Raw genomic sequence first — 27,723 nt, forward strand, 5'->3', positions numbered from 1 at the left:
TGGTCAGTTCTCTTCTCAGGCTCTAGTGCTGAAATTCAGTTTGACTCAAGATGACAGCAATTGTGTGATACACTTCTTTAGCCTGTCAAAACACAAATCAGGCCCCAGTTATTCTCTACTTACTGCTGCCGCAGAAATCCCTGCTTATTGTAATTAAATATTCCCATAATTAAGTATCTTCCCTTAATTAAGTATCAGCTATGCACTGGAACCCAAGCTGCATTCTAGGAACTGGGAAACACACTGCCCCAACCACCTCTGGGAGAGAAGAGAGCAGTAGTACTCTCTTGGTAGTGGCTCAGCTGGGCAGTGAAGGGCAATTTCTGAACTGCCAGGAGAAAGCTGTGGGTCAAGGCTGATCATTTCACCTGTGACAGTTCAATCCACAGAGTCTTGGGGCTGGCGGCTGAGCCATAGTTCAGTTCCACACCAGGAAGCCCACCGTCAGAGGCAGGCCGCAGAGTTCGCATCTTCTGCAGCTCTTTCAGTGGGATGACGCAGCAGATCTGTGCAAGGAGAAAAAGACACGGAGCACTCTGGCACAGTCTTTACGAACAAAACCACCTGGTTCTGGTCAAGGAGGATTTGTCTCAAGAGTCTCTTTAAAGCTGAGACAAGGAGTGAGGCACAGGGCAATGTGCACTGAAAACAGAAGGGCCAGAGCAATTGCTAGGCTCCTGCTGCCAATGTGTTCATACAACTGCTACAGGAATGAGACAAATAGGAATGGGACCCAGACTTAGTTTTACTACAGACCACGCTTGTTTCCAAGACAGTTGTACTTACAAAAGAGCACGTGGCAGCATGCATGTCTATTCTACCACTCTGTCTGTCACTTGCTTTGGGCTAGAGCTGTTGTTACAGCGAATGGCTGTCATGCAGGTAAATATAGTCTCCTCCTGCACAGGTTCTTCTAAAAGTCAAAGCTAATGTCTGGCAGGCATCAGGGTTCTGGGCTTGAGGGAAGAATTGTCTGGCATACCTGGGCAACGCTATCCACCACGATGATCTGTTCTTTATTCACGCCAAAGAAACAGGGCACAGGGATTGTCTCATCACTGACTCTCTCTACGAGGTAGATGTTGTAGCCAAAGAGAGGCAATTTGATCATGTGCTCTGTAAGAAAGCAAAAGGTGGCTTTCAGGCAGCAGCTTTCAGTCAAGAATCTACTGCACCAACCTAAGACAGTCAAAAGCTGCAAGTGTTCCCAAGCTTTTCTACATTAAAAAGTGAGACTGACAACTTCTCCCTCCTCCCCTAGGTCCCTGGTATTCAGTTGTCAGCAACACGAATGGATGTGCTATTGTTTAAAGAGCAGGAAACAGGCATGCAGCCAGAATATCAGTTTAAACATAATCATACAGGGCTCTGAAAATTTGTTGCAGGCTTTTACCAAGAGGTGGAACCTGTACCATGATCATCATGCTTGGGAACAAGTGCCGTTCTGCCGGGGGGGGCTGTCAGGGAGTCATGTGTATTGGGCCACTCCAGGCTCCAAAGATCCTTGCCAAGCTCAAGAATTGCCCCAAAAGTGGATTCAGAGGCAGCTGCCATCATGCTCGGGATGGGCTACTCTAGCAGATCTGGATGTCTCCTCACCTATAAACTGGATTTTTGCGTCCATTGGCTGGAGTGGTTGCCTGGTTCTCAGCAGCAGGCCAATGTGGTTCTGCAGAGCCTGGGGGCTGATGCGGGACTGCAGGAGCTTTGGCGTGTACTCCTTCAGCTCCTCCCTGTGCCAACAAGCAGAGACTGACTCACCCCCTGCCCAGCTAAAACAGAAAGTTCAGCCAGGGGAGTTAGAAGCAAGGAGGGGATGTAACAACAATTTTCACTGGCAAGGCCGGGAATGAGGGTGGGGGGAGAGAGAAGAGCACAAGAGGTTGTGTCCAAATTGAATAACGTGGAAGGAAACATCACAGACAGAGAGACCATCAGATTTCCACAGGGAAGAAAGCTGTGTACCACTGATTAGTACACTGAGAGAAATCCCTCCTTTCCAGAGACAACAGGAGCTCTTCAAGCAAGAACTGTAGCATGGAAGGAGAAGTACAGGGTGTTTGTTTCATAGGCAGTCTCAGCTGAAAAACACTGCACTCCATCTCTGTCTCGCTCCTGTGTCTCCAAAGTACTACACCGAGCAGAGTTCCCCATGCCCAGCAGGGCTATTCCATTACCCCTTAATGCTGATGCTTTAAGGGGATTTGATAGACATCCTACCACTAACACCACTCTGAGTGTACACAAGGATACAGGAAGAAACGAATGTGAAAATAAAGCTCGGGGCTTTAGGAGGGCTGCAGGACAGCAGCTGGGGCCTGAGGACCTTCCCCAGTACCCAAGGACACCTTCATTCCCATTAGACCTCACCACAGATTTCAGGTGCCCAGGATTGAAAACGTTGGCCCTCATGAGAAAGAGCAAAAGAGCATTCAGCCCAATTAAAAAGCTACAGCTATATAAGCTCAAGCACTTCCTTCTTGGTAACCTGAACATGGGACTGACAGCCACGAGAAATGTCTGTGGCACCCTAATGGCCCTGAGCTCAGGAGGAGTCACAAAAGGAAATGTGGATAAGAGATGGTCAGCATTCAGAGTGTGAACAGGAAGTAAACTTTCTTGACTACAGGCAGGAGTCAGACACTAAGTGCTTGCAGTTAGTGTATAATGTTCACTAATTATCCACAGAGTAGTTTCAGGCACCTTCCTCTGACCCCTGCGATGCCAGCAGCCATTAGAGATACAGACCACCCTGAGACAAGCTTACCTGGAGGGAGCAGTGCTCTGCTGCTCTGTTGTTTTGGCCCAGTGCTGGAGCATTGCCAAAATGCTCACCTGCGTCTCCACTTCTTCACTATAGCCCAGCAGCATCCTCCCATTCAGGTAATCCCACAGCATCTGAGAGAGAGCACAACAAAGTGGCCTTTGTTAAACCTGCCAGAAGGTAAACGCAGGTCTGGGCAGCCCCAGGCTGCAGAGATCCGAATCCTGCCTTGCAGAGAGCTCAAGCTGAAAACACTAAAGCAGAAGCTTGCTGGGCTCTGGAAAAGCATGCAGAACTGCACAAACCACGTCTGGAACAGTGACGGCTGCCTCCTCCACCATCACTCTCCAGTACAGCTCACGGGCTAAGGCCATAGGGGTAGTGCCTTCCTTGGATCCATAGCATCAAATATTAGCCATTTCCAGAAACAGCAAACAAAGTCAATCAGCTAAAGTCCTCATGCTTTTTCAAGCCCCCTGGTTTTCCTGTTTTCCAGGAAAATCCCTGTTGGCCTGTACACCAGCTCTGCTGCAGGGCTCTCAGGAGCTACTGCTAGGGAGGTTTCTGGTGCACATGCTGCCTTTGTTGCTTACCTGTCCATAATGTACATCAGTATAAATCTTGTTCTCAAAGTGCAGAGGCATTTTCCAGGTGACCCTCCGTAAACTCATGGTGATCAAGTTGTCCTCCAGCAGATAATCATGAAGATATTCCTCTGATCTCATTGGCCTCACCATTTTCTCTACATGTTAATGCAGAGAGATGGTCATCACTCTTAAAGCTAAGGCAGTGAGTCAAACTCTATGGCCTGGAAGGGGAGCCTTTCTGCACACCCCTATTCCACCCTGCCCCTACAACACCCAGCATCAGCCATTTCCAAGGGACATGGACACACACAGACCCACGTGGATACACACGCACGCACGTGTGTGCGTACACACACACACACACACACACACACACACTCAGCTTTCAGGAGCAAGCAACACAGCCCCTGAGAAGGCACCATCCCTAACCTTAGTACAGGGGACACAACTGGAAAGGAACCTCCCCAAGGCCCGCAAGGGTGAGGAAACTATCAAAAGCAGTAGCCATGGTACTGCCTGTTGGGCAAACTTTAAGAAAGAAGCTAATTGCTCTCTACTTGCCGAGGTTACCACTGGCACTCCTGATAGCAAAGAGAGCAAATTCCTGGATCTCCTCCTGCTCGCCTGCTCCCATCTGCTCACAGATCTCCTGCAAGGGCTCCCTGGCCACCTGAAGCAAGAAAGAAGCCAATAAGCACTATGGCCAGGAAGCCCAAAGCAGTCCCAGAACAGTGAGACATGCTGGGCCTGTTGGAGGGCCTCCAGGCCTTGTGCAGAAATATGGGCTGGGTGTGGTGGTCCCAGCATGCTGCAGGCCCTGCAGAGATGTGCTGTGATGGCACCATGGGAAGCAGAGGCTAGGCCTGAGGATTTGACAGATAAAGGAGTTCCCTGGTGTGGCTCAGAGTCTGGATCAATGGAAAAATGCAAAGCAGAAAACTCACGGTGAATGTCTTGATTCTGGTGAGGAATTCCACACCTCCAGGCATGAAGATCACAAGTCGGCGGGCCCCACGCCCCTTCTGCAAAGGACAGTCTTCAGGCAGCAAGACACACAAGACCCTACCAGCCACACAGGTCTCCTCTTCATCTTCCCTCCTCATCTCTGCCTTCTACTACCTGACCCACAGCACTTGCCTCTTCCCTGCCCACATCTGTATCTACCCCATGGCATTGCACCCCCCAGTCCCCTTACAGATACATGCCTCATGTCCTCTCTTGGACCACTAACTGCCCCCGCAACCTCTTCCACATGTAGCAACAGTGCACATCACACCTGCAGGCAAGCATCTGCCCTCCCTCTCTTCCCAGTATCCCCACTCCTCTGCCCCTCAGTACCAGCAGTGCCTCCATCTCCACAGGGAAAGGAAGGTGTCGACGGCCCCCATACATGACATTTTTCCGCAGGTTGCTCTGACAGATCTTGGCTATATCTGCAAGAAAAGGAAGAAGCTCCATGTGCTGGGCCAGACAGAAGGCTGAGCATTGACTCCTGCAGTGTTGGGTCATCCTGGCAGTGTTGAATTCAACCCGGTCCACTGCTAGGAAAGAGACCTCACCCTGTCCCTCACTCTGTCAGGTCATGTCCAAATCGTGAGAGGCCAGCCCCAGATAGTGCCCAGGGCAGTAGGAGTACACAGGAGTGATGGGACCCTCTTCTTCTCTGGAAGGATTCCAGTCCAAATGCTTCACGTCTGATGACTCTGGAAGAGCACAGCCTACCTTGCCTCTAGAGTTTGACTGTCAAATTGGGTCTATGTCACAGAGCTAAGCTGAGCCCCAGAGAGAGACACATCGTTGTTCAGGTGAAGATGAAACAGGAAATGACCTCTGGAAGCAGGGAGATTTCAGACACAAAGCAGGTTATTGCCTGCAGGCCCAGCTCCCTTTGTATCCTGCTCATTTCTCCTGTTTGACAAAATCAAGGAGATTTCCCCATTGGCCCTTTCCCCCCCCTGAATTCTGTCTTCTTTCCTTGACCACTGGGGCTTAGCAACAGGGAAGAGAGCTGTTTGTTTTACAGGGCACAGAAATAGCCATACCATGGTGGTTGCTGGATGGATCGCTGCTGGCTTGCTGCAGAAACTTGGTGGCGTAGGGCATCAGGACGTTGGAAGGGAGGAAATACCCAGTAAGCAGGTTCAGGAGCAGCCAACCACGCAGCAAACTCTCCCTATGGGACAGAAAGAACTGTGGACACCTTGGAACAAGACAAACTCTGCTCCAAGGAGCTCAAAGTGAACCTCTGCCCTTCTCAACACCTATGGGAGGTAGCAGCAAAAATGAGGTGGTGGCCCTTGGCCAGAGTATCCTTATGAAGAAGGGACTGACCAACCTACTCCAGCAGCAAAGAAAGGAACAGGCACAGCCACTCTAACACCACTGCTGCCACATCACAGGGCAGCATGGGATCAAGTCAGTCCTGGCTGCTGTACCAGCTCCCCAGGGCTCGGAAGAGGAAACCAAGGCTCTGAGCAGCACTGCAGCTGGGAGCTGCCAGGAACGTTTACCAGTGCCCAGATACCTCAGGAGCCAGAAACACAAGGACAATTGTCCTTTGAAGTGACAAAGCCAAACCCACTGACAGGTTAACCTCCTTGGGTGCTCAGCTAAAGCCCCAGCAACTAAGCAGCTGGGGACAACACACCTCTTCCCCTGCTCTGCTGTCCATCCAGCATGGCAGATGTTCCCCTGCAGCCATGCACCCACAGGAGCTGATGATGTGGGTACTCACTTTTGAGGGTTGTGGGTGACCTGTTTGATGACCTGGCAGTACACCTCATCATGCAAAATCTCCTTCTCCTTGCACAGCTGCATTCAGAGAGGGGACACAGCATCAGAGAGGCCCCAAGTCTGCTCCACAGCTCTCCTCTCCCAGCTCCTGAGCTCCCTCAGGAAATCCCTAACTCCCCACCATAGCCTAAAGCTGGGACTTCACAACCTCTGGTCTCTAGTGCTATCTGGGCCCAGAGAAGATGGCAGGTTGTGCTCTCATCCAGGGAGTGATATCCAGGTAAACCATTTACACACACATCCCTCTCCAATTTTTAAACAGCCTCTTTGTTTCGGTTTCTTTTCTCACCCAGGAGGTTGTGTTATGGCTCTCCCTGCTCTCTGCCTTCCCTGCAAGGCCTTGGCCCCTCATTCCCATCGGTGCTTCAGCACCTTGCCCAAGGGAAGGTCACAAACCTGAAGGATTTCATAGATGCATCCAACCTCATTCTGGTTCTTGAGTTTTGGCTGGTCTCCCATGAACCGCATTAGAGCTACAAAGCAAGGGCTAGCATTTAGGTCTCAACAGAGCTGATTCTGCCATGGGGCAGGCAGTAGACTAGTAAAATCCTGAAGACCTTTCTGCTCCACAGACTATTATCACACTTGCACTGGACATACTTTCTGGATGGGGCGTCACCCAGGCAGTGTGTGATCTTGGGCACTTTGTGCTGAAGGCAAAGTGTATTTTGCTGTGTGCTTCCAGCAAGGACGTGTGTGGCTATCAATAGCAAAAGTGCCTTAGGAGGGGCTCTCCTCACAACTTTCATTCCCCATCCCGAGCCCCAGGGTGTCTGTGTGTGGCCACCAAGGCCATCTTGCTCAGCCCTGCTCCAGCCTCTGCTGTGTTGTGTCTTGGGGAAATACTTACTCATGAAGTTCTTTGTAGCCAGCTCATTCAGCTCACTATCAGAGTACCGGAGCAAAGACTCCTGGATTGGGACCTGTGGGGCCAGAGCATAGGGGTAGGCAGGGGAGGCAGATCAGCACAGAGCTGCATTGCAGGCTTCATGAAAGACACAAGCTCCCAACATCTTGCATGCAGCACTGAAGAACAGGGGACACCTACGCTTCTGCAGAGACTGCAGCCAGGGATCTGCCCTGAGCACTTTTACCATGATGGAGAAAAGCTAGAAGCAATGCTAGCCTTGGTTCACCTTGGTGTGCTGGACTAGGTCAGCAGTACTCTTCTTTTCACCAGACATCATCTTTTCAGCAGGCATCCCCTTCCATCCCAGCCTAGCCAGAGGAGAGAGAACATAAGCCAGTCCAAGAGACACACACAGAAATGGCTGGCATGGGTCAGGCTACACAGGCCCATATGCCTCCTCAGGAAGGACCACGGTCTACTCACATGGACTGATCCTCTCGGAAGTGGGCTGTGGCAAAGTCCATCATGGTGTAATGATCACCAACAGGAACAAGCATGATGCTGTTGGGTTCTGATGTCAGGCTGGGAACAGAGCTCTGCAGGGACAGGCACCAAATCCACCTGAAGGTCAGCTGATGCAGTGCATATTCTCCTCACCTGCGAGACCTGGGCAGGCCTCATCTATGTGTGGTGCCTCCCTCTCCCATTATGATAGTATTGGTGGGCCTCCATCTACAAGGATTAAGCAATCCTCTCCTTCCCCCAGCCTTGGGTGTAAGACACTACCGGGGCCTTGGGCACACCCAGCCATGTCCCCCTTCAGTTCCCCAAAGACACCTCACCTCCCTGCTGGTGTTCCTGCCCTCCATGGGAGCTTTCATGCTCTTCCGCAGCCTTCCATGTCTATCCATGCTGGTGTTGAGGTAATCAGGGGCTGCAGCCAATTGCACCAGGCTGGTGGGGAAAAGACCAGAGCGGCCACCAACAGAGCCAAACTGCCAGCCTGCAGAGATGGGGGAGAGAAACAGTCAGGCTGCATGGCAGCCACAAAGAGAAAGGAGCAGTGAGGCATCCTACAGGCAAAGGAGAGCATCAGTCTCTGACCAGGCTTTCCAGCATTCTAAGGCAACATCCGTTACAACTGTGGCAGCAGGAACAGAGTAGGTCACGATCAGAGAATGGCGGAGCCAAAGGTGCACAATGTCAGCCCTTAACAGTCTGCTTTCCTCTGGTCTGCTTGATAGCAGCATGTAGGGCTCCACGATCTAGCAGGCCCTTGAACCCAGTCCCCATCTTTCCTGCTGATCTCAGGAAAACTCCCTCACCTGGCTCCACGCCTTGCATGGGCAGTAACTGGATGAGGTCACCCTTCTTGAAGCTAAGGAGGCTCTTGTCATCTGTGACATAGCTGCGCAGAGCAACAACGTAGTTGGTGTCCTGGGGAAAAAGTGATGGGGAGGTCAGATCTTGTCCCCAAGATGTAAGAGGCTCGGACCATGTCACCCTGTTGGGGCCATGGGGGAAAACCACCTTCATTCCCTGCTGCACCACAGCCACTCTCTCACCTGCCTCAGCTCCTGGATGAAGAGTTCCACCATGGCCTTGATGTGCTTAGCCTTTGCAGAGTGCAGGAGGAGCTGTTCTGTCTTCAGAGAGAACTCCAGGGTGTTGCTGCCCTTCAGCTCCACTGACAGCACATCTGCAAAGCTGAGAACACAGCCAGCATGTTCAGGCTGCTTCTGCCAGAGCTAGGGTCTGCCTGAACTGTAACCAGAAGCTCATGGGGATGGGGCTCTGAGGAGGCCAGAGAGCCCTCAGCATGCTCCAGAGGGTGGTCTTTCACCAATACTCATAACAATAAAGAGTAGCACTGTAGGCTGCTGAAGGTTTTTGCTGTACCACTCTGAGAACCTCCCTTCTGATGCCATGCATGGTGCTGAATCAGGCTTAGCACTTACTTATTTTAAGCAAAGTGCAATGTGGGAAGGAAAGGAAAACACCAAACTCATTAGAGGGAGGGTCAGTGAGTCATGACAGGACAGAGACGATCCTGGAGGGCACAGCACAACCAGGGAATTTGTCAGCTCACCCATTCAGTCTGCCTCCCACTGACTGACCACTCTAAAAGCAACCTGCAAGTCACAAACGTTCCTCCTGCAGCAATCAGTGCCCTTCTGCTCACCTGTAGCTGCAAAGAATCTTCAGGTGCTCAGGAGTATGGCCAGCCGCCCTTACCACCTTCAGCAGCCGCAGGCCCCGGTGAGAAACACCCAGGATCTGAATGTCACTTCCATTTTCACCCTAAAAGGGAAGTGCAGCAGTAGACAGGACACAGCGGGGAAGATGCTGCCACATGTACCAGGAAGGAGGCCTGGGCTGGCAGGGGTGCCAAACAGCAATATTTTTGCAGCAGCCTGGCAAATGGAGAAAGCAGGTAAAGGAAGACAGAGAAGCAAGAGTCTGAGGGTGGAGAGACACAAATGGGAGAACTATGGGGACAAAGACTCAAGGGACAACTGCCCAGCAGGGAGCTTTGCACTCTTACATCACAGCATGGAGCAGGGATTAGGGCATGAGAGCTAAGAAAATATGCAAGTGAAGAGAAAAGTACAGAAAGCACAGAAGAGTGAGCGATGTGTGGCCAGGGAGGAAGAGATGGCCGAGACAGAAAGACATCCCAAATGAACCAGAGCCATGCAGCCACAGCACACCAGGGTCTGGTGAGACAATTAAGACTCACATGAACTGGGAAAAGGCGGGAGAAATAGTTAGCCCAGTTATCCCGAGCAGCCAGTACAATCCTCTTCTTTATCCCATCCTCCTGAATGGATTGGACATCAGCACCAACCCGAAACTCCGCTAGCAGAGATACAAAGCAGGTGTTTTCTCAGCAAGGCAAAAATGGCCAAGCCTTCCTCTGCCCTGGGACTTGTTCACACCATTCTTTGTGATTTGGGGGCAGTAAACAGCATGCAGAGGCAAAAGGACACTGTGATGGGAAGAACCAACACAACCTGCACACACCAGTCTACTACGAGTGTCTGTCCCCCTCTCCATGAAACTCCTGTCAAAGAAGACAGATGGATTTTAAGACATTTCAAAATCCCATCTGTGTGCCTCAGTTTTCTCCCTCCACAATGAGCACATCAGAACTAAGTTTCCTTGGCTCAGAGAAATTCTGGGGCCATGTTCTGGCCATCGGGAATAAATGAATGTTTCTACACTGAACTACACAACACACACAAATGTGCTTTCTTGCTGCAGTGACAAACAATCCTCTGCACTAAGTCCTGCCTGAAAGGGCTTGGAGGCCTGTTTCTCACTTAAAACCAGGAGCTGGGGTGGGCACAGGGAGGGAAGGAGGATGGGACTGTTAATTACTCAGTAGATCTTTCATCTTGCGCTTCTCCTCCCTGGAGATCCGAAGGCAGGAATCAGAGAAGGTGTCACGGATGATCTGCAGAGGAAGGAAACAGAGAGGGTTCCATGGAAAGGGCCACAGCTGAGTGTGTTGGAGCATCTGAGGCTGTAAAACAGACTGGGTTTCAGAGAGAAGAGAGTAGGGACTTGGCTAGGTGGACCTGAGAAAGGGACCAACACTACTACGGATGCAGGAGTGAAGACAGCTTATGCAATATTATTACAGAATATTTTGTCCCCCAATGCAGAGGCGAGGGGCCCTGAGTCATACACCAGTACACACCTGTTCACACAGCAAGTTCAGATAATAAGGGTGACTGAAGTTTTCTTTGGGATAAAACACCTGCAAGAGGAGGAGAAAAGCAACATTGATGTTACAGATGTTGCAGAAATAGCTCGCCAGGGATGTTATGTAATCTATATGCCCTACTGCCAGAGAGGAGTGAGTCCATCTCTAAAGTCAGTGGGAGAAGAGACAGGGTGAATGTGAACGGAAGAACCAGAAGTGAAGGGTCAGAAGTAAAGTGGTGAGGCCACAGGGAAAACCTTGCTCAGTTCAGTGCATTCTCCGACACTTGATTTTAAACACATTTGTAATATTTTGAAGAGAAAGCAGCAGGTAACAACAGATTCACTTCATTTCTAGATCTCTCAGTTCTTTACAGAGGAAGGTAAGGACAGGTAGGGAAACTGAGGAACAAGATTTGGTAAGGTGGAGTAGGACCCTGATGCCCTAACTGCCAGATGATCCCCTAACTCCCACTCCTGCGTCATGCGGCCTCCTCCCAGAACTATCTTTGCACTCTTACATCACAGCAGGTGCAGAGGCAAAGGCAGATTTTAACCTACTGTGGGACCAGCTCCTTCCCCCTACAACAAGGCCCTCAGCAAATGGAGTGTACCTCTTTGCGCAGAAAGATTTTCCATGCAGGGTTGACATAGGAGAAGCTGACACTGGCAGTGAGCCTGTACAGCTGGGTCTTGATACCGTCATCTTTTGCCATTGTTACAGTAGAGGCTGGGTAGGAAGAAAGAGCAGTAAAGATGGGCTTTGGTGACTACAGAGTCACCTTCCCCCCTTCTGCCCTACCAAGAGAAAGGGGACAGTGCCATGTGCCTCACAGAAGATTATTGTCAGGAACCCTCTTCAAGGTCAGTGATCAGCTAATGTGGATGCGCGCACAAAAAAGTCGTCATGTACCAGCATTTCCAATAGCACTTACACTTGCTGTACTAGCCACCAAGTTCAGTGCTCAAGATAAAAACGAAGCACTCCAGAGATAAGGAGTACGCAGCATCCCAGGCAAAATATTGCCACTGTGCTTAGGCTTGAAGACACATTTTCAGTTTACATCACTATAAAATGACTGTTGAAGGATTCAAAAGGACACAAAAGTTCTCCCAAGTTTGCATATTGTAAGGTTCAGGTACAAGGCATCTAGTACTTGCACTGGATTTTCTCTCTGCAGGAGAGATATTAGAGATAGGTTCAGTTTGAAGGCAACCACTCAAAGGCATTCCTTTATGAGGTAGGAATGTCCTCATTTAAGAGTCACAACTTTTGAAATTTTGGAGTTCGCAGTCAAGAAATGCAATAGATCCCACTATGCAGCTATTTCTATATCCCTATAAAAAGAATGTAGGGATTTTTGAGGCTAATCCAGCTACCTAAGTTTGCTTTCACAGTACTTCCTAAACATTGGGGTTTTTTTTAAGAGAGTGGGAAAGAAATAATAGGGCAATTCTTTTATATCAGAGAAGCTGCTGCAGGATGTAAGCCTGCAGGAATGTGCATGGGCTCTTTGCATGTTATAAAATGCAATGCTGATGAGTGTTTGAAACAGCTTAAAAGACAGTGGTACATGTGTCCAAAATAGTATAGTATAAAATGAATTATGGCCCTAGGCTCCCATTGAAGTTCAGAGGCAAAACCTCGGATGGAATAACACTTCTGAAACACTGCTTGGAAGCATTAGCTACCCCATTTTTCAGGTGGGCAGCATCCAGACATACTTTATGTGGCCAGTGTCCAAGGATCTCCCAGGCTCCCATTCTCCCTCTGAGAAACACTCCCACATTCCTTAGCTCATCTCTAAGAGCCCTCCAGAGACTCTAGAAGGTAGAACACCTCCCTTTTCATTCCCCCTAGTCTAAAGTCTGTCCCTTGAATTGCAGCTTTGATAAAGCAACTATGATTCAGGTAGGCAATAAAATGTGTTGTGGTCTGGACTTTGATAAAGCTGTAGCCCAAAGGTCCTTTTTATTTTTAGCTGCATTTTTTAGAGAAACCCAGCCCCTTCTTCATCATTCCTGTCTGACCTCCTGCATTGCACTGGGAAGTAAGGAGTTAGAGCTGGGCCAGCGACTGTGGTGACAGCATCTCTGACTTCACACAGTCTTGTGCCTCTCCCCAGAGCCCACTCAGTCTTTGGCCAGCTAGCAAACAACAGAGTGTATGCTGTGACTCTCCTCGCACCCTGGCCACTGGTTTGAATCTGATCCTCCACCTGCCACCAAACCCACTCTGGCAAAGTCAACACTCACCTTTCCCTGTAGATTCCTGCCAGCCTTGGTCCCCAGGCAGAAGTGGCGCGCGCAAAGGTGGGGAAGCAGGAGGGGTCTCAGAACCTGGAGGAGTACTTGGTGGGTCACCAAAGATGGACAGGAGAGGCATCTGCTTCTCCCTGATGGAGCTGGAAGCTGAGCCTTTCTTGGGTGGGGGAGGTGGAGGCATCCCTTTGGGACTCTTCTCTAGTGGCCCAGGAGATGGCTGCAAGGTAGCAAAACCATTCAAGACAGTCATTCTCTGCACCACTGCACTCTGCCCTGACACCGCTGTCAGAAATCATCCCCAGGGCAGCAGCTCAGTTCTGTAAGCAAGACCTGTGTGATCAGGAGTACTGGAAACTGTAAGTCAGCGTACAATCACAAACAGATGAGGATCGAGCAAATCCAGGTGCAGAGAACCAAGTACTTGAGACTCTATCCTCCATTTGGAAAGGGGGGAAAAAAGACATCAACAGAAGAAGACCTTGGGGCCAAATGTGGGGGACATGAATAGTTCTCTTTGAACTGTTTTCTTTCAGATCAGCCCTAAACATACCACAATAAGCCTTGTTGCTTCAGGGCCTTTCTCCGGGATCTGAAGGAACTTTACAGACAAGAATGCATTCTAGGATGGGCAGTACCATGAGCTCTGAACCCACAGCTATCTTGTAACCAAAAAAGAAATCACCTGGCTCTTATTGCACTACCAGATAGCTCCCAACTCATTGGAAGCTGCATACACAGGCTCTCTCTGCTGAGATCTTGGCTGATCAGAGAGGAAGAAACTCACTGATTTGGGAGGCTGGAGATTCATCATCCCCAGCTTGGCCAGAGCCTCATTCTTGGGGTCATTCTTCTTCATAAATGGCTTGGACACTCTCCTGCAAAACAAGGGAAAACAGAGTTGCTGGGGCTGCAGTGGGGTCATGGCCACAACGGAGCCTTGTGGCAGTGCTGAGATGTGGTCCCCCTCATCTCCCTTTCTGCCCACCTGGGTGGCTCCCACCCTCTCACCTGACAGGCTCGATGGGCTGTGGCTCAGGGGCTGGCCTGCTCTGGTACATTTTGATGATGTTGCGGATCTCCCGGCTGGGTGCAGGCCGTGACTCAGGGCCCGAAGGCTTCACTACAGGTGGCTCCTTCTTCGCTGTTGGTGTCTGCTTTTCTGGCTTTGGCTCAGGAGGTGGCAAGATAGGAACAGGAGCTATTGGGAATGAGAGCTTTAACCAACAGACCAGCACAGGACAAAGCCCTTAATCCCATCTGAAAGTCCCTCCCTTTCACTCCTGGCCTGACTAGTCTTGGCCTTCCTGTGCCTTGCTTTGACATCCCACTTTATAAAGCCCAGGCCTTTCTCTCACTCCTCTGTTCTCAAGATGCAGACTCACAGAACAGCCAAATCCTTTCCTTCTCTGGCTATATCCTGGGCTGATGCTCACTCCTGGAAAGTTCCTGCTTGTCAGCCTGCTTGGGTCTCCACTGCATGTCATCTTACCTGCCTCTGTTTTAGGGCTGGGCTTCTCTTTTTCCTTCCTTTTCTCCTTCTCTTCCTTCTCCTCTTCCTCCTTTGGCTGAGGATTTGCTGGAGGAGTCCAGGTTTTAGAAGGAGGCCTGACTTTCTTCACTCGGATCTGTTGCTGTCCTGCACAGAAAGGGGGAGCCCGGCTCATCAAAGCCATAACAAACACCTAGCCCCTGGCATGGGGCTGCCTGGTTCTCACCCTTGCATCAGTCAGCAGAAGCCTGTGCTTTCCAAGGGCAAAGGAGAATGTGGCAGTCACAAGCCCAAAATTTCTAGAAAACTGACAACTCAATGCCTCACAATCTTAACTGCAGCCAGCTGAACAGGCACACAAAGTTCCTGATACATGCAGCACCACAAGCTCCTGCAGGGATCAGCTGGATTCCAGACAGGGAACCCTGCTGCTATGCTGTGGAGGCTGCAGAGCAAGATGATGTGATGAGTGAAATTCCCAAAGTGGTAGAGGCTCACCCATCTTCTGGAAATATTCTCTCTTCTGCTCGAAAGTCTCCCGAGGGTAGCCATCATCTTCACTGTCAGAGAACTGGTCTTTCGTGTAGTCAAAAATCTGCAAGCAGTTCACAACATGGTCAGTTAGTACTAGCCAGCAGGGACACCTCCAGAGTGACCTTAAACTCTAGAGATGACCTTCCCTCACTAGGGTTGGACCCTGACACAGAACTCCCCATCTGGCAGTGTCCCAAGAGATCGGGCTCTGACCCAAGAAAACATCAACCAAGTCCAGAGGAGAAGGAGGATGTTATAGCCCCAAGACAGCTTGCTGGAAGATAAAGAATTCAAAGTCATGAATTTCCTATATACCTCATTGAAATTCAGCTCAGCTGGGAATGAATTGGCCAGTACTGCAGCCAACCCTCCACGGACCTAAATGTCACCAAGGTTTGACCCTGCATCTTAAAGCCTCAGCAAGTAGAGTTTGAAAGGCTGCAGTGTCATAGATGAGTGTAGCTCTCTGCTCTCCTCTCTGCCGAACCACTGCCAGAATGGAAGGGGAGCAGAGCAAACACAAAATATGACATGCAAACCCAATTCACCACCACCATCTGTTCCTTGTACCGGTTCTTCCGCCTGAGCTGGAGGTTCTGGAGCCTTCGGTGGCTGTGCAACATTTTGGCTGCTGGGAGACTTCTTGGGTTTAGGGGAAGTGGCTGGGTTTCGTGGTGGAGTTGAGACTCTTGGCCTTGAGTTCTCAGAAGACTGCTGCTGCCGCTGCTGTAGCTGCTGTTGCTGCTGAGACAGGGTCATGGCTTGAAGGGTCATCTGCTGGGCCTGGAGGAAGGAATTGCAGTGTGCATGAGTCCTAGGCCTCACAAACAGCAACTATCAGTCAGGCTGCCCCATTCTTTCACTGGCAATCACAACTTCCCTGTCCCCCGCCTTTATGGACAAGGCAGGCCTTCAGAGCTCCTGACAACACCCCAAAGACTCAGCTATCAGTGATATAGCCTGGGGCCTTCCTGCCCTCACGGGGTTTTGTGCAGAAAGCAGAATACTGCAGATTTGCATCCCTAGCAAATCCAGCTTAAATACATTTGGGAATTACAGCTGAGGCCTCTTGGGACCTGCTCTTACCCCTGCTACTCACTCACCCTGTGGTGCTTCAATGTCCCTATTTACACAAAGGGGCAAAGAGGGGATTCCCAGCTTTGCAGTCTTAAATAACTCCAACTTGACACACCTAACCCCCAGCACATAAGCACAGAGTGCTACAGAGCAGGCCCAAGGCAGAACGTAAGCATGGCTAATCTTTTCACAGCTCACATACACTAGTGTGTTTTTCTTCCCTAGTTCCTGGGCCTCTCCCACCCAGTCCCTTCCACTCACCATGAGCATGGCTTGCTGGTTGATAAAGGCTTGCTGTTGTGCTGCTAACTGATTGGGATCTACAGCTGGAACCATAGGCTGGGCCTGGGGCATAACCATGGCTGCGAAAGACAGACGCACACGTATCTGCAAATACTCACAGGCAATCATTCCCCACTGTGCCTGAGCATCAGCCCAGAGCAGCCTGCCTGGCCCCATCTTTTTCTCACAGAGCTGAGCTACCCAACGGCTGTACACTCAGCTCACCTGTTTCTGAAAGAGTTGGTCCTGGTTTCAGCCCCAACACAGATCACGCTACACTAACATGTGGCTGCACAGCTGCCAAACAGCTGGTGGACTACACTCTAGAGGTAGCTGCACTGCAGTGGCAGCTGCTGAACCTCCTGAATGTAAAGTCTGTGATTTCCCAGGAAAGGTCTAAAGTGCTATGATGACAAAATACTGCTAATATTCAAATGCACAGGCTTCATTAGGATGCCAGCCCTTCCATTCTCTTCCCCTGTATAGTTACTGAAACACTGTGTTATTACCTGGCATAGGTGCCATCCCACCAGCTCCTGGCATCATGGGCATGGATGCTGGCATCATCCCCGCCATCGCAGGCACAGGCTGGTAAGTTGGTACTTGCATCATTGCAGGGAGGCCTAGAGGCAAAGAGGCACATGCACAGTGCTTTTGGGGAATCCCAGATCAGAAAGCCCCGATCAGTCCTGCAGAACACGACACACAGGCTTGGTACCTCTGGTTCTCTCCACACACACCAAGCACAGAGATACGTGAAGGGCTTATCTCTTCATACACAGCAGGATACACAGCAAAACTCAGGTGAAAAAGGAAATCAAAGAGAAACGTGTGGCCTGATGAGCTTTTCAATAGCAGGAATCAGACTCTGTTTTTGCAGCCTTAGGACACCACATCCTTCATGACTAAGCATAAAGACACCTCCTGCCTGTGTATGATTATGGAGAAGGATTTCTTTTGAACGATGGGCAAAGAGCTCTGGAAGTGCCACATCCATGTGGGTCTCTTTGCAGCAGGTAGCATGGGTGAACGAACAATGAGCCCTGGCCTGGGCTGATTTGAGTAGCATGTGAAGGTACTGTGGGGAGAAAGGAATTTCTCTGCTCCCAGCAGTCAGCATCCACACGAGACCACAGAACAGAAATCCCACTGAGCAAAGCCAGCGGAGCAAGAGGCACAAAGATCAGCGTCAGCTAGGAGTGAGACAGCATGCAGCAAAGGTCTTCTGAATCACGACGTTCTACCCAGTGAGAATGGCACAATTCCACAATTGACCAAAGGGCACAAAATTCTCTAATGGCACACTAAGAATAACATAAGTAGCCACATGAGTGACAAACTGGTCTCATGCCAGTGATCTGAAATAGGGCTTATGGTCATGCCCCAGAGGCTCTACAATAGCCATAAATAGCTCCAGTCTCACTGCAGACGTGAACAGGACAATCCCCACCTTTCTGAAACAGTTGGGAGTGTTCCTACACATGCAGATTTCTCAGTGCCATTAATATAGTGGTGTTTGACTCCACCCTGCTGAAAATAACAGAGTCTTGGGCTCCACACACACAAGGAAAAGTAAAGAAGCCAAACACACAAACCAAAACCTCCACAAGGTTCAGACTTACTAACCCATCGAATAGCTAGAGATGACGGGAAAGTCTGTAAAGAAGCAATATGAAAGATTAAAACCCTCACCTGAGAAAGGCAGCAATTGTTTTGGGAAAGTACAAGGTGCATTGAAAGTGAATGAAGGACTTACAAATACTGGCCTAGGGAAGAGGTGGTCTGGGTCAGAGGCAAGCTATCTGCTGCCTTATGCCCTAGACCAACTCAGGAGAGAAATTAAAAGCAAGACAAAGGTGGTACCCGTAGCTAGGCACCTTCTCCAAAGCATCTGTGTCTCCCAGCACCTGGGAGGGAGGAATACAAATTCTAATTACCTAAGCTGGAAGTCCAATGCTCTTCATGAAACAGCTGAGCCCATGCAATAATTAGCATTTGAGGCATTCAAGCACATGTAGCCCCACAGGCGTTCCTAGCTGTCCCCATCCCCTTACAGACCTGTGGAAGGAAAGATTCCTCTCTGTGTGGGTCCGATCTTCCCACCTCCTTTCATGCGGCCAGTCAGATTCTCTCTGCTCTCCATATCCTGCATCAACAAAAAACAGAGTTGTCAGATAAATGGACTTCACAGTGGGGGAACCATCCAAACGCTCATCTGAGCTGAGGGAAGGCAGAGTGAACAGTCAGACTGAGGAATGCTTGAGGAGGGAGTCACAGGGAGAGGAGAGCTGCAGAGAGAAAGGAGGGAAGAGGGAACAGCAAGGAACTTACCAGTACCCTGGAACCTTGATGCAGCACAGGGCTGAAGAGATCATCCACGTAGTGATCCAAGCCCACAGGAGTCCTCAGGTCATCTCTGAATCTTGCATCTAAGAGCAGAGAGGAGTCTGGTGACAAGACAGGTAAGGAACATCTCCCTCTTTCCAGTCCTTATTAAACAGCCATGTTTTGGAGCAGAACCCTTGCCTTACTTTTACTTTTCATGAAGAAAAGTCAACCATTCTCACCTGTGTAGAGGTGGCTGAAGTCTGGAGGCAGATTAGGTGGTGGGAAGGTAGGGGCCTGGATGCCTGGAGCGGGGGGGATCCTGTTGAAGGTAAAAATGAGATCAGGACAGCACAGAGTGATGTGAGAAGAGATGGGCCTCTGGGTAACAGGGCCAGAAGTGGTGGAGCAGGAGGATGAGGTGACTCACGGATCCAAGGCAGAGTTCTGGAGGAAGCTTCTGTCCCGTTCAGGGTTGATGGGGTATGTGACTGAGGATTGAGAGGGGTTGCTGGGGCTCCTGGCCTCTTCCATCTCTCCAATGAGGTCCAGCACAAAGTCACAGCCCAGCAGATCCTGCCACGTGTTGCCGGTGAACATGGAGACAGACCACCCTCGAGGGCTCTTATCACAGCCCCTGGTAAAAGAGAAAGGAAGGAGAGAGAAGATGGCAGGGCAAGCATGGGGAAAGAGAGAGAAAGGGAAACACTGCATTCAATTTCCTCTTGCCTTGTCTATCCTGGCTTAAGTCCTTAAGCTTCTGGGTGCGAACCAATGATTATGTGCACAAGGTCAGGAAGAAACTAGAATCACTTAAGATTTGTCCAATTTTTGCATCTTTTCTCTGAAGCAGCTCTGATAGATCATATTTGTAAGTCCTCTGCTCCTAGGAAAACCTGCAGTCTATGCACAGATAAGGAAGGGAGAGGGAACAAGCATGTCCTGGGAGGGTGAAAGGAGGGGCTATTCCACATCTGACCATACTATCTGTAGCCTGCAGCCCTGACCAGTCTGAACTCTTAAGCTGGTCTCTTTCATAGCCCCAGATCTTCTCCCATCCTCTGGCAGTACCTTGCATTCAGGAGCCAGCCTGCACACTGCTCCCCGGTCATCCAGGACTCCACTTCAGCTGAGAACTTCTCCTCTAGCCCAGAAAAGAAAGAGTCAGTGCACACAGCCCCTGGCAAGGCCCTAAGCAACACCTAGGCTCTGGAGAGCACAGGTAGAGCCCAGCTGAAAAGCCTCACACACTCCTGAAGGGGCCCACAAGAACTGAAAGCAGACGGAGGACTCTGCATGAGCACATTCAAATCTATAATGACTGTTTCACAGCACATCTCAAAGCATTTCCAATCCAACAGCTGAAAGCCCTCACAACATTGTGGCTCATCTGGGCCATCACTCCCCTCACTAACAAGCCAGAGGAGGGATGCCCTGCACCCAATTCGCAGAGCTTCTGAGAACTCAGGAAGCAGCATGAGCCAATGTTTGGGAGCAGAGAAAGGCTCAGAAAGTCTGTAACAAAGGCAGTGGATGCTGCTATAGGGCCTATGCAGTAATGGGTAACAGAAAAACTAGATCCAGAGAGATGCACCACCAGGACAGCAACCTCTGCTGAGATGGGCCCCAATCCAGAAGAATCCCATCGCTCAGGATGCCTGAGTAGCAGGTCTGAGCTGAGCAGGCTCAGGTTTTAGAGAGCTGGGGTCTGGATTCAGATACTCCTATCCTCAGTGGCTGCACCAACCAGAAGCATTCGGTCTTCTGATCACTCTTCACCAAGCTGATGGAAGTATTTTCTGAATGCTAATTTCTGCGCTGGAGGAGTCGTTAGGGACTAGGTGATGGTGGAAGGGCAGAAGCATGAGTTACCATTAAAGGTATGGACATCCAGCACCATCTTCCCTCTCCTCTGGTTTGCAGTCCACTCCAGCTGAGTGGGAGGGTAGGCCCGGGAGGCTGCTGAGCCAGTCTGTGTGTGCTGTGCTGCTGTCAAGATCTTGCGCTGGCAAACAGCATTGTAGCCTTCCATGCCATGGTCTGAAACAAATCTGGGAAAAGGCAGCTGCCTTTAGCACATTGCTCATCTCTCTCAGCCCTAATCAAAGCATAACCAGCCCTTCCCTCCTCCTTACTTCAGTAACGGCTTCTCCAGCGCTGGTGAAGGAGCAAAAGAGCTCAGCAAGGTTGTCATCAGGACCCAGGCTCGCTGGCTCTGCTCCATGTCTGGGTTCTTCCACGTCTGGCTGACCACCTGACTGAGGATTTCATCACGCAGGGACAGGTTATTCAAACCTCTGCCAGCAATGTAGTTGCCCAGAAGCACCTCCTGCCAGCCATGGAGGTTCTTGTCACCAATGAACCGCAAAATCTAGAAGCATCCAGGGGAAAAAGAGAGAGCTTTAGCTGCAAAGCTCTGGCCTAAACTGTGCTGCAAAGTGACCTCAAAACTCTGAGTTGTAGACATCAGGGTGTTTGTGACCCTAGGAAGAGTAGCCAACACTCACATCTGGATTTGTGCTCAGTTTTCATGCACCACCTAATTTCTGGGGAATTTGGGGGACGGTGTTCATAGGGATAGGACTCTGACTAAGTGTCAGGACTTCTTCAGTCTATTCTTATTCTGCCTCTGACACACAATTTGCTCTTGGGCAAAACAATTCCCCTTCTTTAGGCATCACAGCTCAGACAGATGAGCCTGTTACCATGGGCTATTTCTCCTGTGTCTGAGCCCACAGGCTGCTTAGCTGTAAAAATATGAAAAACAAATTGATTCAGAGCTGATCTCTGTGAAACACTCAGAGAACTAGACATGAAAAAATGCAGTCTAACAGCTCAATGTTAAAAAGACTTTGGTGTATTTAATATTATACCAAGTAGCATGAGACATGCTATGCTCAAACAACTCACTTAAGCAATGATTCAGCTTCTTTGCTAGGCACATCAGCATCACAGGTGTGCTTGTAATTTATATTTCTCACCCTTAGCTATAAAATAATTTCTTTTCAGCCTCTACAATTCAATATGTCATTAGATTAAAAATTTTCTAAAATGTGCCATGGACAGCTTTGAAAAGGACATTTATGATGATCTATTTTTTCTCGAAGAGCAACACTTCTTAAAATCTCTGGCTGAAGGCAGTGGGGGTGTCAGAGACTACTGAGAAAAATCAGAGATGGTGGTTGTTTAGTTCTTTATGGAAGAGGGCTTATTTTAATTACACATAACTCCCCAAAGGATTAACAGATTTATTTACAAATTCTCTGAAGATTCATTCTATTTCAGAGAGTAAAAATCATCATTTTTAAGAAATGTACTTTTCACATCCACAGAGAAGAGGGCTGGACCCTCCTTATATAGGAAACTCAGTTTGTGTCTTCATAGGACAATTGCTATTGATACCTTCATGATACAGTAGCGCAGAACCATGCTGACCCAGGATATAATGGTGTCTCTCATTACACCAACACTACAGAAGGTGTGGTTCCAGGCGTAGTTTTCTTGATGACAAAGTCCCTGCCTGTGGCCACTCGTTCCAGCCTCTATACCACAGTTCACTGTCCCCTGTCGTGCACTGACGCAACTGTACATCTGTGACACACCAGTGTGTTTTAGCTATAAACCATATCATGGAAAAGACCTGGGTTTCTGCCTGAGACCAGTTCTGACTGAGGTATAGGAATAAGTGCCTGAGGGAGGGAGGAGACAGATCTCCCTTATACCATATCATATATTGCTACTGAAGCTGCAACACTGCGAAACAAAGCTTAGCATTCTAATTCCTATATGCCCTGCCAAGTTATGAGACTATGCCACTAGGCAATTCACTTTGATCTCAGTCCTGCTCTCACTTGAATCAGTAGCAAAACTCCTACTGAGACTTCCTTTTACCTTCTAAGTCTTACTTAGGTACTCACTGAAGATAACATTTACCCTCTAGGGCTGGTCTGTGTCTCACCAAAAACACAGAAACCCTTCAGGGCTGCATGTGATCTCTGTCAGACAGCTCCAACGCCTAGAAGGAGCTGGAGTTTGTTCTGCTCTCCTAGCACACTGCGTATTTTAAGAACAGTAGTAACCACCATGCGCTTCAGCATCTTGTATGAAGGCATCAAAGTATTCTCTTATGTCCACCTGTTCTTCAACAAGGCCCTGGTCAAGGAAGAAGTCTCTCACCAGTTTGTTGACCTCAAGTGCACTCTCCTGGTATTCAGCTTCCAGATGGGTTAAGGGGTGCTGCAAGGGCTGACCGGGGGCAGGGAAATCTGTCTTCTACAAGGAAACAAAAGGACAGAAACATGGAGTCTGGTACTTGGTGTTACCAGAACTAGCATGTCCTCCCTGTAGGGAAGCAATGGGGAGATATGAGAAAGGTTCCCACCTGGAAGTGTGACTTGATGAAGGAGGAGAAGGGATAGCTGTTGATGGCAGGTGGGAGGGAAAGGTCATCTTTGACCTTGACCTCTGGAGGCAATGCCTCAGTTATCTGGTTGGCTTGTGCTTGATATTGACCTGCAAGAGAAAGAAGTCCTGTGTTGTGGCAGGCAGAAATGCCGCCAGAGCATACCTGACTTGCAGCGCAACATGTGGTTATTCCACATATCTACTCTCACCCAAGCATCTGTACCAGACCCCTTGGCTCCAGAGACTCCCAACCCATCCCTGCTGCCCCCAACCCACCAAGCAGGCACATCCTCATGACCTTGAGTCCACAAGGCCTTACATCAGTGGGAAGCTTTTGCAGCTCTGATCTTTTGGACTCTTATGCCTGGGTAACACCCAGAGGACTGTCAACACCTGGCATTTCAATTCTGTTATGCAGAGCTTACAGGACAGGAAACACTGAGGTTACACAGAGATACTGCTGGCAACTGCTCGGTCAACAAATAAATTAGAGGTTATCATAATGAGGCATTGGATAAAGGATTTATCATGAATAATAGAGGAGCAAACATCTTTCTGAATGAAGAGATTTCTCAGTGCAGCACAGCTTCTGCTGCACTCCTCTATCTCCAAACCAATATGCCCCTTGATGCCCTCTGTCCTCCTCCCTGTTTACATCCCATCAGCATTAATTTCCAGTAGCTTCAGTGCAGTCCAGCCTCAAGCTCCTAGACCAGCTGATAGTTCCTGGAGGGGTATGCCATGAAGTATGGAGTACTAGGGAATCCAGCACAGTCTGTTCCAGTTCACAAGATTCTTCTGACTGATTATTACCTATTATTGCACTATATAGAAGGCCAAAGATAGGGCTGTCATTTTATTAGATGCTGTACCAACATGCCAAGGAGGCAATTCCTGTCTCAACACATTTGCAACTTAATCATATACATTGTACAAAGAGTTACAGAGGAAATGAAACTGTGAATAGCTTCTTGCTCAAGATCAGGTCAAGAGCCGGGCAAGTAATTTTGATTAATGGTATTTGAGTGATTTGAAAAAATAAAAGAAAACAAAAACATACACATACACAACATCCATTTGCCTTTATCATAATTACACTGCAATGCTAATAAAACAAATACAGCCCGGGTGAGAGACAGCAGGTAGAACAGGCACACACACAACCTCCTGCTAGGAAACAAGATAATAAACAAAGTAAAACAGTGCAGGAGAGGGAGGGAAGGAGAGAGAGTTTCTAACCTTCAGCTAAGTGCAAGAGTGCCGCAAGCTCTGCAGGGATCTCCAGCAGTCCCACATCCTGGGGAGAGAGTGAGCAAGTCAACCACTGGGGTACCAGAAATGGAAATTTCCTGCAGTTGAAACAACAGCTAAACCTGGACTCTGTTTTGCTGAGACCGGGTAAAGCCACCTTTGAAAAGCTGGCCATAACAAGGACTTGGGTAGCTGAACAACAATAGTAATTTCTGCATGTGGCATGTTCAGAAAGGTTACAAATAAGGAAGTATCACATTAAAGCAAGTATCTGAGTTGGGTCAGCAAATCAAGGAAAGGTGAGTTCTTTCTACCAACAGCAATTGCCACAGAGAGAAGAGACAGGCACATTGATTTTCTTTGACTCATCTCTCATTACTCACAGGCTTTTCATTTTGCAAGGAAGAGACTGTGGTTTAAGGATAAGGGCAATTTCCTTCTGCTCCTTTTTCTGCTATTCTTAATTTTTCAGAGTGCTAAAGAGTGCTACAGCATAGCTAGAGAGAGATCTGATTCCAATTTTTGATGCACCACCACTATTCCTAAGGAAACTCATATTTTCACTACGGTAATTCTGATGAAAATCTGGCAGAGAACCTTGATTTTTCACTGTTTTGCACCTTGCACAATGCATACATTTGTACAAGGTAGGAAGTAAATGGACCAGCGCACCACAACGTATCAAAATCAGTATCTGCATGTAATGTAAGACCAAAGATAATTGTGCTCTGGAGCATTGACCTGAGACTGCTGCTTCATATTGGTCCCAGTTCAGGGCAGGTATCTTGCTGGCCAGAGAGCCTTATTTATTTCTGACAAGACTACTCAGATGAAGAAACTATTTAACAGAGCAAAAGGGTCAGAAGCTTCACCTTTTTTTTTTCTTTTTTTTTTTTTTAAGATCTGCATAATAAAGCCACTACTCACCAGCATACCATTCTGGCATCTCTCTCTAAATAATCTCTCAGCAATTATTAATTGATTCACAGTATTTTTGATCAGTTTGATTTTGCTCATCATAAAGTCTTTGATTTTAAAACAAGCTTCTCAGTGGAGCATTCAGGAAGTGTACTGTGAAATTCCACACTGCTGGATCCAAACCTGAGAAAGTAGGTGGTATTTTAAGAGCACCCAGAGCTGGATACAACTATTGTCATTACTGGCAAATCCACACAAAATTGTGGGTGATAAAGTGTCGACCAGCTTTCCTTGTTACATGCATCACAGCAAATGCACGCTGTCTAAATACACAAGTAATGACATCAGTTAGCAGTGTTACTTCAGTAATTGATACGGGTTACTCCTGTACACCATTAATGGCTTATGCAGTTATATTACTATAAAGCATTTAACATCTCTCTTCATCTACAACATCTTCCGTAAATACATTTGCCCAGAACTGCCTCATTCCTACCCTTCACAGCTGAACATATTCCTCTTCCTCCCAGATCCAGTGAACAGGTTTTAGTGCAACAAATGAACACCGTACTCTTCCTCAGGACCACTTTAGGATGCCTGACTATGCCCAGTGATTGGGAAACAATGACCTACCAAGATAGCTATAGAGGTAAAAGGCTCTTCATATCAGGCTAAACTGCACCCTTACTGCTAGGTTTCCAGCCTACATGTGGGTTCTGTACACTGTCTAGGTGTTTTGCTGTTCCCCAACAAGCTTTCAGAGAAGCCACCTGCAGTATAAAGCCAGCCTACACCAAACAGTGCAAGAACACATAAAAATCCTTGCATCAGTTTCAAATGAACCCCAAGAGCAACGCTAGGATGGTATTGTCTCAACTCAACACCCAAACAGTAACAAGAAGGGTGGAAGTAAAAGAGGTGGCCTGTAGTGAAACTCCGGGGTTTCCAGTAGTAAATAAAAACGGAAATCCCAAACCAGGTTTTGAGGAAAAGTTTTAAAACTCCTAGTGGGAAATGCAGCACCAGATCACAGGCATGTTCTTGTTCTTTGCATGACTTCAGCAGCACCAAGTTTACATCACCCCAAATCTTTGTGTTCCTGCAAAGTGTTGAGCTCTCCCAGCTTCCACCACTGAGCAGGAATGAAACAGGCCCTACTACAAATGGGTGATCAGAGAATAGAATTAAATAGTAACTCATTAGCCCAGTCCATCCCCTCCTTGTGGATCCAAAGGATGAGCAAAATGGCAAGGGCCTCATTTTGGCAGGTCAGACAGAAAGGTTCCTAGAAGATGCTGAGTCATTTGGATGTTCCCATTCTGCACATTTTTATCCAGAATCTACAATGCCTAAGAATGTTTCCAGAGTTCAGCACTGTTCCATCTCACAGGTACCCCAGGGAATTCCCATCCATCAGTCCCCCAAGCTGAGGAGGCACAGGGGGCAGAGGAATGCCCTGAGAGCCTGCCTTGTTTTGTCTCAGACTCTTCAGGACTGCTTGTTAACCTACCATTCCCGGGCTGGGACCGTTCTCCTTGTCACCACTGGCCAGGGACTTCCTTCTTTGCTTCCCTTCCTCAAACTCCTGCTGTTAGGAGATAGGAGAGGGGGAGAAAAAGATGTATATAAGTCCAGCTAGTTCTGGGAGCAGACACTGTGGACAGGCAGGAGCTGGTGTCTTGCTCTAGCAGATAAAATGATGAAACAGCTACAGTGCCTTCTTAGGACTCATGACACAGAATGGGAAGGGGATGCTCAGGCAAAGCCTTTAGGTTTGCTCAAGCACCAAGTGCCTCGCACACCACAGTTCAACAGCAGCAGCCTTTGCCACCTGCCCAGCATCCCCACCACACCTTTCTTCCCTTGCCTGGCATTCGATGCATCTCAGGACAAAAGCAATAGCACACACGAGCTGTCAGAAACATTCACCTGTCTCCACCAGCGCCAGAGAAGGTGATAATGCAGCCTGAACAGAACCTAAGAGGTTGTCCATGAATAGGGACCCCTTTAGAGGGGGTGGGAGGGACAGCAACAGTCAAACTCTCTCGCAGCACTACCGGTTCCCATCCATTCTACTGTCCCATAGCCTCACCACTCACCTGCAGCCCGCTCCAAGGTAGAAAAGGAGGGTTTCAGTCTCTCCCTCTCTCTCTCCTGCTTGTCTGCGTTGCAGAATGGTGTGACTAGATGGGATGTTATGAGGGCTGGGCTGAGAAAGATGGTAGGCATACTAAAGTCCAAAGGGCAGGGCTGTGGGGAGGGAGGAAAGGAGGAAGAGGGCTGTCTCTCTCCAGCAGGTGAACTTTGAGAGCTTTATTGTTGCTACTGTACGTACTGTGGCTTCAGCAAGCAAACACTGGAGAAATAGAAACAGGTTCAAAAGAGCACTGCTGCTGTGGTTACCCGGGACAGAGAAAAGCTGGATCCTGTCCAAGCAGGAAGGGACAGGAGAAGGAACAGAAACACACGCTGGTCT

At 48.9% G+C, this 27,723-nt stretch overlaps 1 protein-coding gene across 2 annotated transcripts; it reads right to left on the reverse strand.

Annotated features, from left to right (window-relative positions):
• MYO15B (myosin XVB) lies at positions 1-27,480 on the reverse strand. 2 transcript variants are annotated; one of them, XM_067308547.1, is made up of 43 exons: positions 27,347-27,480; positions 26,758-26,835; positions 24,318-24,375; positions 23,056-23,186; positions 22,851-22,946; positions 20,810-21,045; positions 20,547-20,725; positions 19,746-19,818; positions 19,105-19,311; positions 18,917-18,996; positions 18,681-18,778; positions 18,408-18,495; positions 16,859-16,972; positions 16,329-16,429; positions 15,561-15,773; positions 14,955-15,051; positions 14,457-14,603; positions 13,976-14,165; positions 13,752-13,842; positions 12,959-13,184; positions 11,317-11,432; positions 10,698-10,757; positions 10,376-10,451; positions 9,735-9,853; positions 9,177-9,295; positions 8,560-8,701; positions 8,320-8,431; positions 7,837-7,997; positions 7,478-7,590; positions 7,281-7,362; positions 6,995-7,067; positions 6,541-6,617; positions 6,086-6,162; positions 5,394-5,524; positions 4,690-4,784; positions 4,296-4,373; positions 3,913-4,021; positions 3,358-3,506; positions 2,768-2,898; positions 1,600-1,733; positions 983-1,116; positions 369-506; positions 1-82 (listed from the first exon to the last, which is right to left on the reverse strand). In XM_067308547.1, exons 2-43 carry the CDS (start codon positions 26,758-26,760, stop codon positions 23-25), a joined length of 4,914 nt encoding a protein of 1,637 aa, XP_067164648.1. In that variant the 5' UTR covers positions 26,761-26,835; positions 27,347-27,480; the 3' UTR covers positions 1-22. The 2 variants fall into 2 exon arrangements, with proteins under 2 accessions (XP_067164648.1, XP_067164647.1); XM_067308546.1 differs by having other exon boundaries at positions 18,681-18,796.
• Between the last annotated feature and the right edge of the window lie 243 nt (positions 27,481-27,723).

Source organism: Apteryx mantelli, chromosome 19 (genome assembly GCF_036417845.1).
Source record: "Apteryx mantelli isolate bAptMan1 chromosome 19, bAptMan1.hap1, whole genome shotgun sequence".
In the NCBI taxonomy this organism is placed as follows: Eukaryota; Metazoa; Chordata; class Aves; order Apterygiformes; family Apterygidae; genus Apteryx; species Apteryx mantelli.